This window comes from Pelobates fuscus, chromosome 2, assembly GCF_036172605.1.
Source record: "Pelobates fuscus isolate aPelFus1 chromosome 2, aPelFus1.pri, whole genome shotgun sequence".
NCBI lineage: Eukaryota > Metazoa > Chordata > Amphibia > Anura > Pelobatidae > Pelobates > Pelobates fuscus.
The window spans coordinates 94,824,047-94,839,113 of record NC_086318.1 but is presented as its reverse complement, the minus strand read 5'-3'; the positions used below and the strand labels follow the sequence as shown (position 1 = coordinate 94,839,113).

The following is a 15,067-nucleotide window of genomic DNA, read 5'->3' as shown; positions in this document are numbered from 1 at the left end:
TGATGTGTGTGTGTGTGTTTGGGGGTGATGTGTGTGTGTGTTTGGGGGTGATGTGTGTGCGTGTGTTTGGGGGTGATGTGTGTGTGTGTGAGGGGGCTGTTAGTGTGATTTTTGTAAATTTAAATTTAAATATTTTTTTGTTAATAATTAAAAAAAAAATTATATCCCCCCCCCTCCCCTTCTTACCTTTAGCCTGGGAGGGAGGGGAGGGGGGGGTGAGGTGCCGTTGAAGCAGCCATGCTGGAGGTGGGGCAGTTGCTTAATATCCCCCCTCCCTTCTTAGATCATGCCTGGGAGGGGGGATTATTTTTGCAGCTTCCTTCCCTGGTGGTCCAGTGGTGAGAGTGAACTCTAACCTGCAGGCTAGAGTTCACTCTCGCGAGATCTGAGCGTTGCCACAGTTACCGCGGCAACGCTCAGACCTCGCGAGAGATCCTGTGATCTCCCCTGCCGGCCTCGGCCCCACGGCCATCGCGGCCCACCGGGCATTTGCCCGGTGTGCCCGATGGCCAGTCCGGGCCTGGGTCCAAGGGATTCCCTACACTAGTAAGCTGGTCTATGCTTAGGGAATTTCCCCCAGACATAGATTCAAGGGGTTCCCTGCGCTAGTGAGCTGTTCTACGTTTGGGTGAATTTCCCCAAACATAGACCTGCTCTCTAGCACATGCTTTACCAACCAATTTGTTTTAAGACCAAGTTGTAGGAACGGAACTCGGCCTGTAAGTGAGGAGTGTCTGTAATAGAAAAATGGAATAGCTAACCTTTATATAACTACAAAATTAGACAATTAATTTAAAACAAAGAAAATAAAGAAATACCTTCTAAGTGATCATTAACTTGGCAGGTGAGAAGCCATTTTCCAATGTTGTCTGTTAACATTTCACCCTGGACCATTGTTGCAGGAAATAGATTAATAGTATCCACACGATAATGCTGTAGGGTTAAAACTTGTCCATAAAAGTATACAGAATGAATATCTACTTCATTTCCCATGCCAAACAAATACCATTTAACTTTTTTGTTGTTACACATGGACAGCCCAGGGAGGTTCCCAAACATGTATCCATTGATTGCTGGAAATATAGAAAAAAAAAGAGAACTTTAAAAATTATTAAATATATATGTTATTTTTTAGTTCTCTGTTCTTAGAATCGTATTCACACTTGTAATCAGATTGTTACAGAACATCTGAGTATATAACTAGGCTGTTGATAGAAGCCAAGTATATATGCTAGTTTTTGCTGTTTATCTTGCTGTATGCCAGTGACCCTAACTACATGTAGACTCCTTCCATGCATAATGAAGCAAGATAAACAGGGTTATTCACTAGTCACTAGATTTTTGTCTGGATGGATAAAATCAGTTGAAAATGGGTGAATTCCAACTGGAATGGAAATGCTTATATTTACTAAAGCCAAATCCGGTCAGAATGCAGTCAGTCCAAGCAAATCTGCAATAATTGCAGAGATGCACTCAGTGATTAAAATCAGTGCTTTTTGCATCTGAACCCGAAACAAAGCATAGGGTTTGGACTATTGATAAAACACAGGCTTTATACAAAATCAGATCTGAATGCATCAGGTGGGATACACGATTGCAAATTATTAATAACTGTGCAAGTGAATGATAATTGTAAGTACTATTTGCCCGCTGGCAGTATCAGCAATCAAATAGTTTGATTTTTTTCGGCAATGCATGGGTTAGCTATTTGGTGGCTGCATAAAATTGTTTTAAAAAAAATCCTAAGGGGGTCAATATGAGTGCAGCAGGTGGGAACCACCCAGCCCTCCACCTACAGGTGTAAGAGCAAAAGCAGGAGATAACACAATGCAGAGCATTGTAGATAAGGCCCACCCGATGAACCATACTTTTATTTGAAGAGCATATGAAAGAAACATTTTGGGACCCTTGTCCCTTCTTCAGTGTGCAAATACCCTTAAACCCACTATAATCCTTGCTCCATGCTAAGGGATTCGCTTAGCAACTGTTGTTTAATAACGAGACCCACCCAATCAAAATCTTGTGTGAGGTCATCCAGTCTCCCAATGGGTCTGGAATCTGGAGTTGGAGACTCTAGGGTTTAGTTGGTGGAGGGTCTGGAGGCTGCTAAAGTTACATCTTCAGGGGGTGTAACTAGCTCCCAACACCAAAAATGCAAATATGTAAGTATGTACCGCGTTTCAAGTAGAAACACTGCACATACAGACCCCTACCACCATGATCACTTCTACAAGCAGAAGTGGTCATGTTGGTTGGAGTAACCCTTTAAAGATAATGCTAAAAGCAGTTACAGTAAAAGAGGTTTCAGGTTTCAGAGGAGAAAACCAGGTATAGATTATATAGGGTATTTTTAAGAGGATGAAAAGTTTGAGATGGGTTATAGTTGTTGCATAAGGGGTGTTAGTGTTAGAGTTGGGTTTAATTTAGTTGTTTGTTTGTTTTTTAAGATACATTACACCTAGGATTAAAGTAAAGTTTTTTGTTTTTGGGGGGCTAATGATTTGAGTGATTATATAAGAAATAAGTAAAGAGTTTGTTTAGGTTTGGGGGAATAAATTCTGAGTTAAGAAAGAGGATGTATAGGGAATACAGAGATTGAAAGGTCATTGGCAAACTTCGCAGCTTTGTTTGTCTCCTGTAGTCCAGTCGGTCTCCTATTTTTTTGTTTGTTTGTTTGTTGAACTGCTTGAGCTGCACAGAGTGCATCACTCATAGCTGTCCCTGTTCTCCCTGCAAGGCATTTCCTGTGTAAGAGGCTGTTATTGGGCAAATGGGAAGTGATCCCTTACACTTCCTGTATAGCCCCTCACACGCAGACACTGGTACTGCTGGGACACTCTCTATAACTGTTTCTGCAGCTCTACTATGAAGCATAGGACTACTGAGGACACAAGCCAAGGCTCCTGTTATCTATTGTGTCAAGTCCAAAAATACACAATATAAGGGCCGAAAACAGATACTCCCTACATGACATCACCTGTAGGCAAAATAACTTCCTAATAGAAAATATGTCCCTTTCTCTATTGGACTTGTTTTTTGTATTTCTACCTTTTATGTACCACATTCCCTAGATTGGAAGCTTGTTGAGCAGGGTTGAGCAATATATTACTGCTTTAAACTTGATATTAATTAATATTTATCTAGTACTTTAAAAACTGTCCATACATTGCATTGTTTTTTAAAATTGTTTTACAATTTGTTATAGAAATATTAGAAATAATATTTCTGGATAACACTTGCATTGGGCATGGCAGGAGTTGGCATTATCAGGGGGTTCAATAAAATATTCTGCTTTTTTGCACATTAAAATTCTGTGAGCTATTCTAAGAATTATTTCTATTATCTCTATTAAACATGCATATAAAATATATGTATTATTATTATTATTATTGGCATTTTTATAGCGCCAACAAATTCCGTAGTGCTTTACAATATTATAGGAAGGGGAGATTTAACAATAAATGAGACAATTACAAAACTTACAGGAACAATAGGTTGAAGAGGACCCTTCTCAAACGAGCTTACAGTCTAGAGGAGGTGGGATATAAATCACAGTAGGACTGGATATAGCAATCAAACAAGTTGGGAGTGAGACAGAGCTGGAGGAGAGAATAAAGTGCTGCCCCTTAGGAGAGAGCAAGAGACAGGTATGTGAAGTACAGGTTACTCTGGGAGGCCATAAGAATTCCTAAAGAGATGAGTTTTAAGGCACTTTTTAAATGATTGAAGACTAGGGGAGTGTCTGAAGGTGGTAGGAAGGCTATTCCAAAAGAAGGAAGAAGTCCTGCAAGTGTGAGTTGACCACACAGCGGACAGGAGAAGGTCACGGATAGAACGGAGAGACCGAGAAGGGGCATACTTATCAGTGAAGGAGGGGCTAGAATTGTTCAGTGCTTTATAGGTGTGGTTTAGTATTTTTTAATTGACTCCTTTAGGATACAGAAAGCCAATGTAAAGAATGACAGAGGGGTGAGGTGTGAGAAGAGCGACTGGAGAGGAAAATAAGTCTGCAGGGCAATGCGGCTTCTGGGAAGACCAATTAGGAGTGGCTTACAATAATCCATGCAAGAGATTACTGGAGCAAGGTTTCCCAATGATTTTTCCCTTGGAACCCTTTGACATGGTATAGCAAAACTTTGGAACCCCAAGAAAAAAAATGTGTGCCATAGAGTAGCGCAGCACAAACCTTTCAATTAGTCTTTCAATGCCCCTGACAGAGTCTTTTAATGTCCCTTACAGAGCCTTTTTTATGTCCCTAACAGAAAATTTCACTGACTGTCAGAGAACGCCTCTGACTGTCAGGATTACTATATGATCCAGCACGTAGAATTGTGTAACACAGATGACTAATAGGTAATGTATTACCGGGCCTTAGAATGGCAGGACTAATGTACCAAAGAATAGTCAGGGTGCTAGCCGAGGTCAGGGGACACAGATAGAGACACAACGATAAAGGAAAGCCAGAGGTCAGGGATAATAGAAATATATGGAAGTTAAAATCAAAGCCAAAGTCAAAAACCAGAAGAAACTTGAATCAGGAACGCGCTCTCGGACAACCACTAGGGAAACCACGACAGGGCAATGAGGAAAGGTAATTTTAGGTTTAAATACCTGCTTTACCTTTCCAATTGGCTGAGATCGCTCTTTGACCTCGGGAACAGCAGGTAGTGGTGGCCATCTTGAATGTGGCGAAATGTTGTGGAACAAAAATTTTGTTCTCGGAACGCCAACTGGGAAATGCTGTACTAGAGCATGGACAACAGCCTTACCATTACTAGTATCTTGTGTAAAAAAAGGGGTGGATGCGGAAATGATTTTAAGGTGGAATCAACAGGATTTGGTGACAGACTGGAAGGAATGCTCAAAGTTGAGGCCAGAGTCAAGTATAACTCCAAGACAGCGTGCTTGCAAGGATGGGCTAATGTGTGTACCACTAACCTGAAAGGAGAGTGAAAGAGGAGGATCGGTATTAGGAGGAGGGAAGACAAGGAGCTCAGTTTTAGAGAAATTGAGTTTCAGAAAGCGGGAGGACATCCAGTCAGAGATGGAAGAAAGGCAATGGGTAACACGTTGTAGGACAGCAGTGGAGAGGTCAAGGGAGGAGAGATATATCTGAGTGTCATCAGCGTACTGGTGTTAGATGAATCCAAGCAAATAATGAGTTTGCCAAAAGAAGCAGTATAAAGAGAGAAGAAAAGGGGACCAAGAACTGAATCTTGAGGGACTCTGACTGAGACCTGATGAGGGGAGGAGATGTCATTGGAAAGGGAGACACTGAATGAACATTGGGAGAGATAGGAGGAGAACCATGAGAGGGCTGTGTCACAGGGACCAAGAGATTGAAGAGTTTGGAGAAGGAGGCCATGATCAACAGTGTAAAAGACAGCAGAGAGGTCGAGAAGAATTAGTATGGAGTAGTAGTCTTTGGATTTAGCTGCAATTAGATCATTTGTAACTTTAATTAGAGTGGACTCTGGAGTAGAGGGGGCAGAGTCCAGACTGAAGGGGGACGAGGAGATGGTTAGAATTGAGGAAGCAAATCAGATGGGTAAGGACATGTCTTTCCAGAAGCTTTGAGGAAAATGGGAGCAGGGATATCGTACGATAGTTGGAAGGGGAAGTTGGGTCAAGACATGGCTTTTTCAGGACAGGTACAACAGTAGCATGCTTAAGAGGAGCAGGGAGCAGTTGAAAATGTGCGTTAAGGATGGCACAAGACAAGGGGTGAGAGATCTGATGAGGTGAGACTGGATGGGATCAAGCGGACATGTGGTGGGACGGAAGGAATGGAGAAGTGCAGCCACCTCCTGTTCAGTAGTTGGAGAAAAGGCTTGGAGAGTAGGGATGGTACAGTCCAAGTAATGTTGAGATAGAGAGGAGTGAAGGGAGGAGAATAAATCCCTGTTTCATCTTGTCAGTAAAGTAACATGCAAAACTATCAGCTGAACAAGCTGCGTGCTTGGAGTGGGGCTGCAGCTTCTAGGGCAGAGGTGAGGGTAGCATTATATTAGCAGATAGACAGAGAGGGATAGGAGAAGGTAAGGATGGATGAGAGTTCAGAATTGATATCAGTTGAGAGCTGCTGGATGTTAAGAGAATTCAGGTTCCTCTTGGGTTAAGGGCAGTTAGGCTGAGGATGCTGGGTGTGGGTGTACTCAAGAACAAATGATAAGAGGTGGTAGTCAGATAGAGGAAATGGAGTGTTACAGAGATTGGAGACCATGCATGTGTTTAAAAAAATAAGATCTAGGGTATTGCGAGCTACATGTGTTGGAGAATTAGTCCACCGCGATAGTCCGAGTGAGGAGGTGATTGAAATATGTTTTTTTGTTTTTTATTTAAACACTTTATTTTGCTTTGATTTAAATATGTTTTGAGGCTACTGAGGTCATGAGTGGGTTAATGAGAATGTTAAAATCCCTGAGAAATAGGGATGGGATATTGCTTGGATGGAAGTAAGGAAGCCAGGCAGCAAAATGGTCAAGGAAGAGACAAGGGGAACCGATGTATACCTGCAATGTTTGCAGATATGGGTTTGAACAAGCGAATTGAGTAAATTTTGAAAGGGGAAAAAGAGAGGAAAGAGGGGGTGGGTAGAGATTTGAAGGAGCAGTGGGGTGAAAGCATGAATATGTTGCTTTTTTGAAATGCACACAGAACTCTTTATTTCTATTGGTATTTGTATTTATTTGTGATAACATGGAATGTAATAGAATAACATGGAATGTAATAGAAGACAGACTATTATACTGTTCATTTAAAAAGTAAACTCACAATGCATTTTATTGCTCTCCTGGAAGCTCTCATCTTCTTTGTCCACCGAGTCTGGGTCAGTACAAAATGTTTTAATATTATCATCCAAATACCAACTAAGATTCTCATCTACCACAGAAAACATCATGACAAACTCCTCAAATGATTTGTACGTTCCTTTATCAAGGAAACCTGAAGTGAAATAAGAAGAAAAATATGGAATGAAGCAGTTCTGCTCATGAAGAAAACAGAAGTTCATCATTTGGTGTTCTCTCGCAGTTCACAGGATTTAGAAATATATTCTCTAAATCATGATTCGTCCAAATTCATCCTGCTTTAAAGCTATCACATCCTGCATTTATTCAAGTGTACTTGGCATAATTGGTTCCTCAATTGGTGTAGTTCCAGAAAACATGGAAAACCACTATCAACCATTGAGTTTGGCAGGAACTCACTGCAAACTAGACGTGCAATTCTTTTCGTGCCAAATCAAATTTTGGTCAGATTTGTCAATTCGGAAGAGTCTGAATTTCCAAATTATTTATAAAATGAAACAAACTGAAAATTAACAAAGCTGGAATTAATAGAATCAAATTATTTCAGTTTCATTCATTTTCCTAAGGATAGAAGATAAGGAACTGAAACAGCAAAATTAAGAAAAAAAATGTTTCCCCTAAAGTTTGACCTTTTAGCAGTTCAGTAGATGGTTCCCTACTTTCTTATATAGGATTGCCATAATTAAGGGTACCAAATTAGGAACTTCTTTAATAAGCAACTAAAACAGCACAATTAATTAGGATTTTTCTTATTTTTGCTCTTTTATCTATTTAGTAGACAACTCCCTAATTGTGTATCCTTAAGTGGGATTGCCATAATTAAGGGCACCAAATTAGGGATTTATGTAAAATCTACTAAGCAAATGAAACAGCTGAAAGTTACCAAACTAGGAAGTTAGCTACTAAACACAACATCTCCCTAATTTGGTACCCTTATGTGAGATTGTACTATTTAAAGGTACCAAATGAGGAGTTTTTTTTAGTAGATAGCTCACTAATTTATCATATTTAAGGGTACACAATTATTGAGTTGTTTAGCAGATAGCTTCCTTATTTGGTATCCTAAATATGGTAATGCCACATAAGAATAGAAAATCAGGGAGCTATGTACTAAACAGCTGATAGATCAAAATTAAGAAAAAAAAGCCCTCTTATTAATTTTGATCTTTCAGCTGTTTTAGTAGATAGCTCCCAAATTTGGTACACTAATGTGGGATAACAATTTTACATCTACTCAATTAGGAAGCTATCTCTTAAACAGCACTCTAACTTGGAATCTGTTGGAATACGTTTACAATGCTATAAGTAGCACAACAAACATAGCTGAATGTAAGCTGACTTGGTATCAACACTTCTTTTAATTGTCCATCCTAGTTGTAATTTCTGACATTTAAAAAAATAATAATCCTACTTTGTGACGTTTACTTGAATTTCATGAAAACTTCAGAAAGTCAGCATTAAAGCTGGCAAAGCATCATGGAAGATATTTCTATTTCAGTTGGGTATCTACCTTTTGGCCATTGCTGCCCTAAATAGTCCATGTAAGTAACAATAGGGGATGACTATAATTTACAAAGAAAAGCCACACAACCCAATATTATAACTATGTGTCTAGTTCTTTCACATGCATGTTTGTTTTTCCTTTCTCTTAGAATACAGTTGTTTTTAATTCTTTCCAATTAAATCAGCTACAAACAAGACAGTTGATTTTGATGAATGTTTTGGATATTTATTCTTGTTCTTTAATGCAAGATGTTTTATACAAGATGTTATCAGAAGTGATTGTAGACATGGTTCTAACAAATTGATACGATTCGGATTTTCAGTTGTGTATCATATCTGTAGCGGAGAGCCGATCTTGCACAGCTATTCTCCACTAGAGATTCCAGTGAGGCTCAGGAACAAGGTGATGTTAAGTCCATAGGCAAGGTTTCCAGCAGGTAAAGTAATACAGCAGTATCCCCATCGCAATCCCAATAACTGGACGACACACAGTTTCAGGAGTAGACTGACAAGCTTTATTCCACAGTTCCTTATAAAGCCCTCTCCCATGCAAGGGAGGAGGTTCTATCACTTAAGACATTATCCAATCTCTAAGTAGTAACCTCCCACAGATCTCCTCCCCTCCTCTAGCATCATAATCCCCTTATTGTGTACACAGTTTTCCCCGAGTTTTGGATGTACCCTAAATACTTGGGGTACATCCACAAATCCAACATCCCCAGATAGCTCTATTCTGGGGGACCAACATACTTAAAAATTAGCCCATTCGGATGAATGGTTCGTGAGATATGGGGTTCCAAAGATTTGACCGACCGCATGGGTAAAGTATCCGAAAACAGTTCCATGCATTTTGGCCCTGCGGTCGGTCACAAACAAGGGAATGAAAACAGGCGAATTGCCTGTGTTATAGAGCCTGGAGAGGGTTTGAATGAATTCCCTTGTTTATGGGGCTCTTTCTACCGAACGGCGGGTCATTCGGTAGTTTCCATACGAATTTCTGGAAGTATGGAGGTCTCAGCGGTGTTTGCCTAGTCAAGTGTCCGATTTTAGTTCCAGACACTCGACGGCAAAACACCGCTGTTCGGTAGTTTAAGATGGCCGCCGCCACGTGTTTGTTTCCCGAATGGCGGCCACCCAGAGGACAAAGACCACACTGCACTGATTGCCAATTACCTGTTTGCAACATTGTTGCAAACGGTAATTGGAGGCACACTCATTCCTGGGTGGTCTGGTTGTTCGGTAGTTTCATTCCCTTGTTTTATTTGAATGATTCTACCGAACAACTAGAGGAATACAATTCTTTACATACATTTAACTGTCATTATACCCGGATACCATGCTTTCTATACATGTACATACACATTAAACCAGCCATATGACCAAATACACTTATTCTCATACATGTCGTGGGACAGCCCGGTACCAATCCGCTACACTGCTCCCCCTTGCCCACAAGCCGGCATACACAGTCTGATCCAACACGGATCGGCTTGGGGATGTCCGGGGGCTCACGGATCATTTCTCTAAGTCAGTTTGTCTTGACAACCCGTCAGCATTTCCATTCTGCTTACCCGGCCGGTACTGGATATTAAAGTCAAAAGGCTGTAGCGCCAAACTCCAGCGCAGCAGCCTGGCGTTGTCTCCAGCCACCCGGTTCAGCCAGACTAACGAGTTGTGATCCGTGAGCAAGGAAAAGGGCTGTCCATATAAATAGGGTTGTAGCTTCTTTAGGGCCCACACCACAGCCAGGCATTCCTTTTCGATGGCGGCGTAGCTTACTTCTCGAGGTAACAGTTTGCGACTGATGTAAGCCACTGGATGTTCCCCGCCATCGGCCCCGACTTGACTCAGTACTGCCCCCAATCCAAACATAGAAGCGTCTGTGTGAACAAGAAAACGTTTAGTTGGATTGGGAGCTGCCAAGACAGGGGCATTTATCAGTGCATTTTTCAATTGTTGGAATGCCTGCTCACACTCCGGGGTCCAGTTTACTTGGCGGGGAAGGTTCTTACGGGTCAGGTCAGTGAGGGGTTTGGCCAGGGCGCTATAATTGGGAACAAACTTCCGGTAATACCCTGCTGTCCCTAGAAACGCTAAAACCTGGGTCTTAGTCCTAGGGGTGGGCCACTGGGCTACAGCCTCTACTTTGGCGGGTTCGGGTTTCTGTTTACCGCACCCTACTCTATGTCCCAGGTATTGTACCTCAGCCATGCCGATACTACACTTGGCCGGCTTCAAGGTCAGACCTGCTTCCCTTATCCTATCTAGTACAGCTCCGATGTGAGCTAAGTGTTCCTGCCACGTATTGCTAAAAATAGCAATATCGTCCAGGTAGGCACATGTATAGTCCTGGAATCCATCTAGGAGTCGATCCACCATCCTTTGGAAGGTGGCTGGGGCGTTTTTCATCCCAAATGGCATGACCTTAAACTGGTACAAGCCAAATGGGGTGACAAAGGCCGACTTCGGGATGGCGTCTGGGGCCAGGGGGATTTGCCAATACCCTTTACACAAGTCAATAGTGGTGAGGTATTGGCCCCTGGCCATTCTGTCCAGTAACTCGTCTATCCGGGGCATCGGATAGGCGTCAGATACAGTCTTCTCGTTCAATCTCCTATAGTCCACGCAGAAGCGGGTCGTACCGTCTCGCTTTGGTACGAGGACTACAGGAGATGCCCAAGGACTGTCTGAGGGTTCAATCACCCCCAGTTGGAGCATTTCGTCGATCTCCTTACGCATGTTTGCCCGTACCGCTTCTGGAATGCGGTATGGCGTCTGGCGCATGGGTAGTTGCCCTGGGGTCTCGACCCGGTGAGTTGCCAGAGGCGTGTATCCAGGTACATTAGAGAACGTGTCGCGTTTCTCTTCCAATAGTTGCTGTACCTCGATCCGCTCCTGTGGGCTCAGCCGATCTCCCAGCGTAACCTCCCCTAAATCTCCGGACAGCTGCCCATCCCCCAGCAAATCGGGGAGGGGTAAGCTGTCAAACTCTTCCGTGTTAGGGGCACAGATGGCGGTTACCTCCTCAGTACGCTCGTGGTAGGGCTTCAGCATGTTCACATGGAGCATGCGTCGCCCCCCAGTCCCTGTGCAGGGGCCGATAATATAGGTGGTATCGCATCTTTGCTCCACCACCTTATATGGGCCCTGCCAGGCGGCCTGTAACTTATCATGTCGGACAGGTTTTAAAATTAGTACCTTCTGCCCGACCTGAAAGCTACGGTCCCTGGCTCCCCGATCATACCATGTACGCTGGCGGGTCTGGGCCTCCTGAAGGTTTTCCCGTACCGTCTTGGTCAACGCTTCTAGGCGGTCCCGAAAGGCCAACACATATGGTAGGATGGGAGTGCCATCTGTGCTCCGGTCTCCCTCCCAATGCTCTCTAATAAGATCCAATGGGCCTCGGACCCTCCTTCCAAACAATAATTCAAACGGGGAGAACCCTGTGGATTCCTGCGGCACCTCCCGGTATGCAAATAGGAGGTGCGGCAGGAATCGTTCCCAGTCCTTGTGGGTCTCTGCGAAGGTTCGGAGCATCTGCTTCAAGGTACCATTGAATCGTTCGCAGAGCCCGTTCGTCTGGGGGTGGTAAGGGGCGCTGATAATAGGCTTAATGCCACAGATCCTCCAGAGGTGTTGGGTGAATTCTGCGGTAAACTGGGTACCCTGATCCGAGATAATCTCCCTGGGTAATCCCATCCGGGAGAATATCCGCATGAGGGCATCCGCGACCGTCTCAGCGTGGATGTTGGTCAGAGCCACTGCTTCTGGATACCTGGTGGCATAATCTACGACCGTTAAAATATACCGTTTTCCTGACGGGCTAACTTTATTGAGGGGGCCTATCAGATCCACCGCTATTCGGCTAAAAGGTTCCTCTATTATGGGTAAGGGGTGAAGTTTAGCCTTCCTGCGATCCCCCCTTTTTCCCACTCTCTGGCAGGTATCGCAAGTCGTGCAATATCTGCGTACTTCCTGGCTAATCCCTGGCCAGAAGAAACTCTGGGTTAGTCTGTACCTGGTGCGACTAACCCCTAGATGTCCGGATAGCGGAATATCATGCGCTATCCGGAGTAATTCAGCCCGGTACCGCTGTGGTACCACTAATTGTCTCCTCGCTATCGGGTCTAACCCCGTAATCTGTTTGGTTGTTTCCCTGTATAAAAGTTGTTTATCCCAGATAAACTTCTCTCCCTCCGCCCCGGGGGAACCCGTGCCAACCTTGTCCCTATACACCTGAAGCGTGGGGTCTGTTGCGACTTCAGCTACAAATTCATTAGGTGGAGCCCAGGGGACACATTCTAGAGGGGGGGTAGGGTTGCTTACCTGGACCTCCGGCAGTGTGTTGTGGTCCTGGGTGCGGGCCTGTTGTCGGGTGACTACAGGGTTGACCTCTCCTGTGGTGGGTGACTGGGGCTCAAAAGCAGAAGTGAGCCTCCCCAGATCGTTCCCCAATAAAACCTCCGCCGGTAAATGTGGCATCAACCCCACCTCCACTTCCCCTGCCCCCGCTCCCCAATGTAAATGTACCCTTGCTGTAGGTAGCCGGTACACTGCTCCCCCAGCTACCCGGACGGCAACAGTTTTGTTCAGTTTTGCCTGATCTGAAATCAGGTGGCTCTGTACCAAAGTGATGGTGGCTCCCGAATCTCGTAATCCCCGGACTGCTGTACCATTCAGATATACCGTCTGTCGATGGTGCCGTAGATTATCCACATTGGCCTGGACCGGATCTGCCTCGTGCAGTACCTCCCATTGTTCCACAGTAGTAATGGGGACTGCGGAACCATATGGGGTGGTGACTAGGTCCTGGTAGTGGTGGGCTGCGGCCGCCCTGGGTGGAGGTGGGCCTGGACGAATCCAGGTGGAACGGTCCCGTAGCTGTGGGCATTCCCTTTTATAATGTCCCCACTTCTGGCAGTGATGACAGGGGCCAGCGGTGGGTTGTCGGAACCGGGGCTGTGCAGCGGGTGGTGGAGGTGGTGGTAGCGGTCTCGGTGGAGCTGGGGTGTAGTTGTTTCCCCCGAATGTTTTAAAGGTTGCTTTTGGAGCTGCAGGTTTTTGTGACCTGCGTGCATCCAGGTAGTCATCCGCTTTCCTAGCCGCCTCGGTAAGGGAAGTAGGGTTTCTGTCCCTTACCCATTCCTGGACCTCATTGGTTACTCCCTCATAGAACTGCTCCATCAGCAACATTTGTATTACATCCTCCATAGAACGTGCCTTGCTAGCTTGCACCCACCCGAGCACTGCCCCCTGTAATTGGCATGCCCACTCTGCGTGCGAGTCCTTCTCTGTTTTCTTTAGATCCCGGAACCTCCGCCGGTATGCCTCGGGTGTTATAGCATACCTGGCGAGTATAATTTCTTTCACTTTACTGTAATTCCTTATTTCGTCATTAGGTACAGTCCGATATGCCTCTGCTGCCCTCCCGGTTAACCTTCCGGCCAAAATAGGTACCCAGTCCTCTGCGTTAATTTTATGCAGTGCACACAGTCTTTCAAAGTCTTGCAGGAAAGCGTCTATATCTTCCTCTGCCTCCACATATGTTTTAAAAGCCTGGTATGGTATTTTAGGCTTACCTTCCTGTGGCACATTAATTGCAGAGCTTTGTTCTGGTGCCTGTGTCCTTAGGATGAATTCTTGTACCTCGGCCATTGTCCTGGTAACAATTTCTGTTGGGGGGTTTTCCCCATAAAAGGATAGCCTGAACTGAACCTGCCTCTGGAATTCCGATCCTTGTGGTGTTCCTCCCGGCTCCCTCTGTGCCGGAACTGAATCGCCCTCCATTCTGTACTCTGCCATGAGTTCTGTAACAAGTACTGCTTTCTTCTTATTGCTGGCTTGTATACCCCTTGCCTCTAGGAGGTCCTTTAGCGTGGAGCGTTTTAGCGCAGAAAAATCAATCTCCATCCGTACTCCATTTACGCTTGTTCCTCTGTGAGTTTGGATCCCAGCGCTGCCAACCAATGTAGCGGAGAGCCGATCTTGCACAGCTATTCTCCACTAGAGATTCCAGTGAGGCTCAGGAACAAGGTGATGTTAAGTCCATAGGCAAGGTTTCCAGCAGGTAAAGTAATACAGCAGTATCCCCATCGCAATCCCAATAACTGGACGACACACAGTTTCAGGAGTAGACTGACAAGCTTTATTCCACAGTTCCTTATAAAGCCCTCTCCCATGCAAGGGAGGAGGTTCTATCACTTAAGACATTATCCAATCTCTAAGTAGTAACCTCCCACAGATCTCCTCCCCTCCTCTAGCATCATAATCCCCTTATTGTGTACACAGTTTTCCCCGAGTTTTGGATGTACCCTAAATACTTGGGGTACATCCACAAATCCAACATCCCCAGATAGCTCTATTCTGGGGGACCAACATACTTAAAAATTAGCCCATTCGGATGAATGGTTCGTGAGATATGGGGTTCCAAAGATTTGACCGACCGCATGGGTAAAGTATCCGAAAACAGTTCCATGCATTTTGGCCCTGCGGTCGGTCACAAACAAGGGAATGAAAACAGGCGAATTGCCTGTGTTATAGAGCCTGGAGAGGGTTTGAATGAATTCCCTTGTTTATGGGGCTCTTTCTACCGAACGGCGGGTCATTCGGTAGTTTCCATACGAATTTCTGGAAGTATGGAGGTCTCAGCGGTGTTTGCCTAGTCAAGTGTCCGATTTTAGTTCCAGACACTCGACGGCAAAACACCGCTGTTCGGTAGTTTAAGATGGCCGCCGCCACGTGTTTGTTTCCCGAAT

At 44.6% G+C, this 15,067-nt stretch overlaps 1 protein-coding gene across 1 annotated transcript in view; it reads right to left on the bottom strand.

Moving 5' to 3' along the window:
- LOC134586726 (ceruloplasmin-like) overlaps nucleotides 1–15,067 on the bottom strand; it is a 142,823-nt gene that overhangs the window by 79,315 nt on the left and 48,441 nt on the right. Inside the window, 2 exon segments of the mRNA XM_063442482.1 lie at nucleotides 819–1,073; nucleotides 6,775–6,945. Coding sequence (XP_063298552.1) covers nucleotides 819–1,073; nucleotides 6,775–6,945 — 426 coding nt within the window.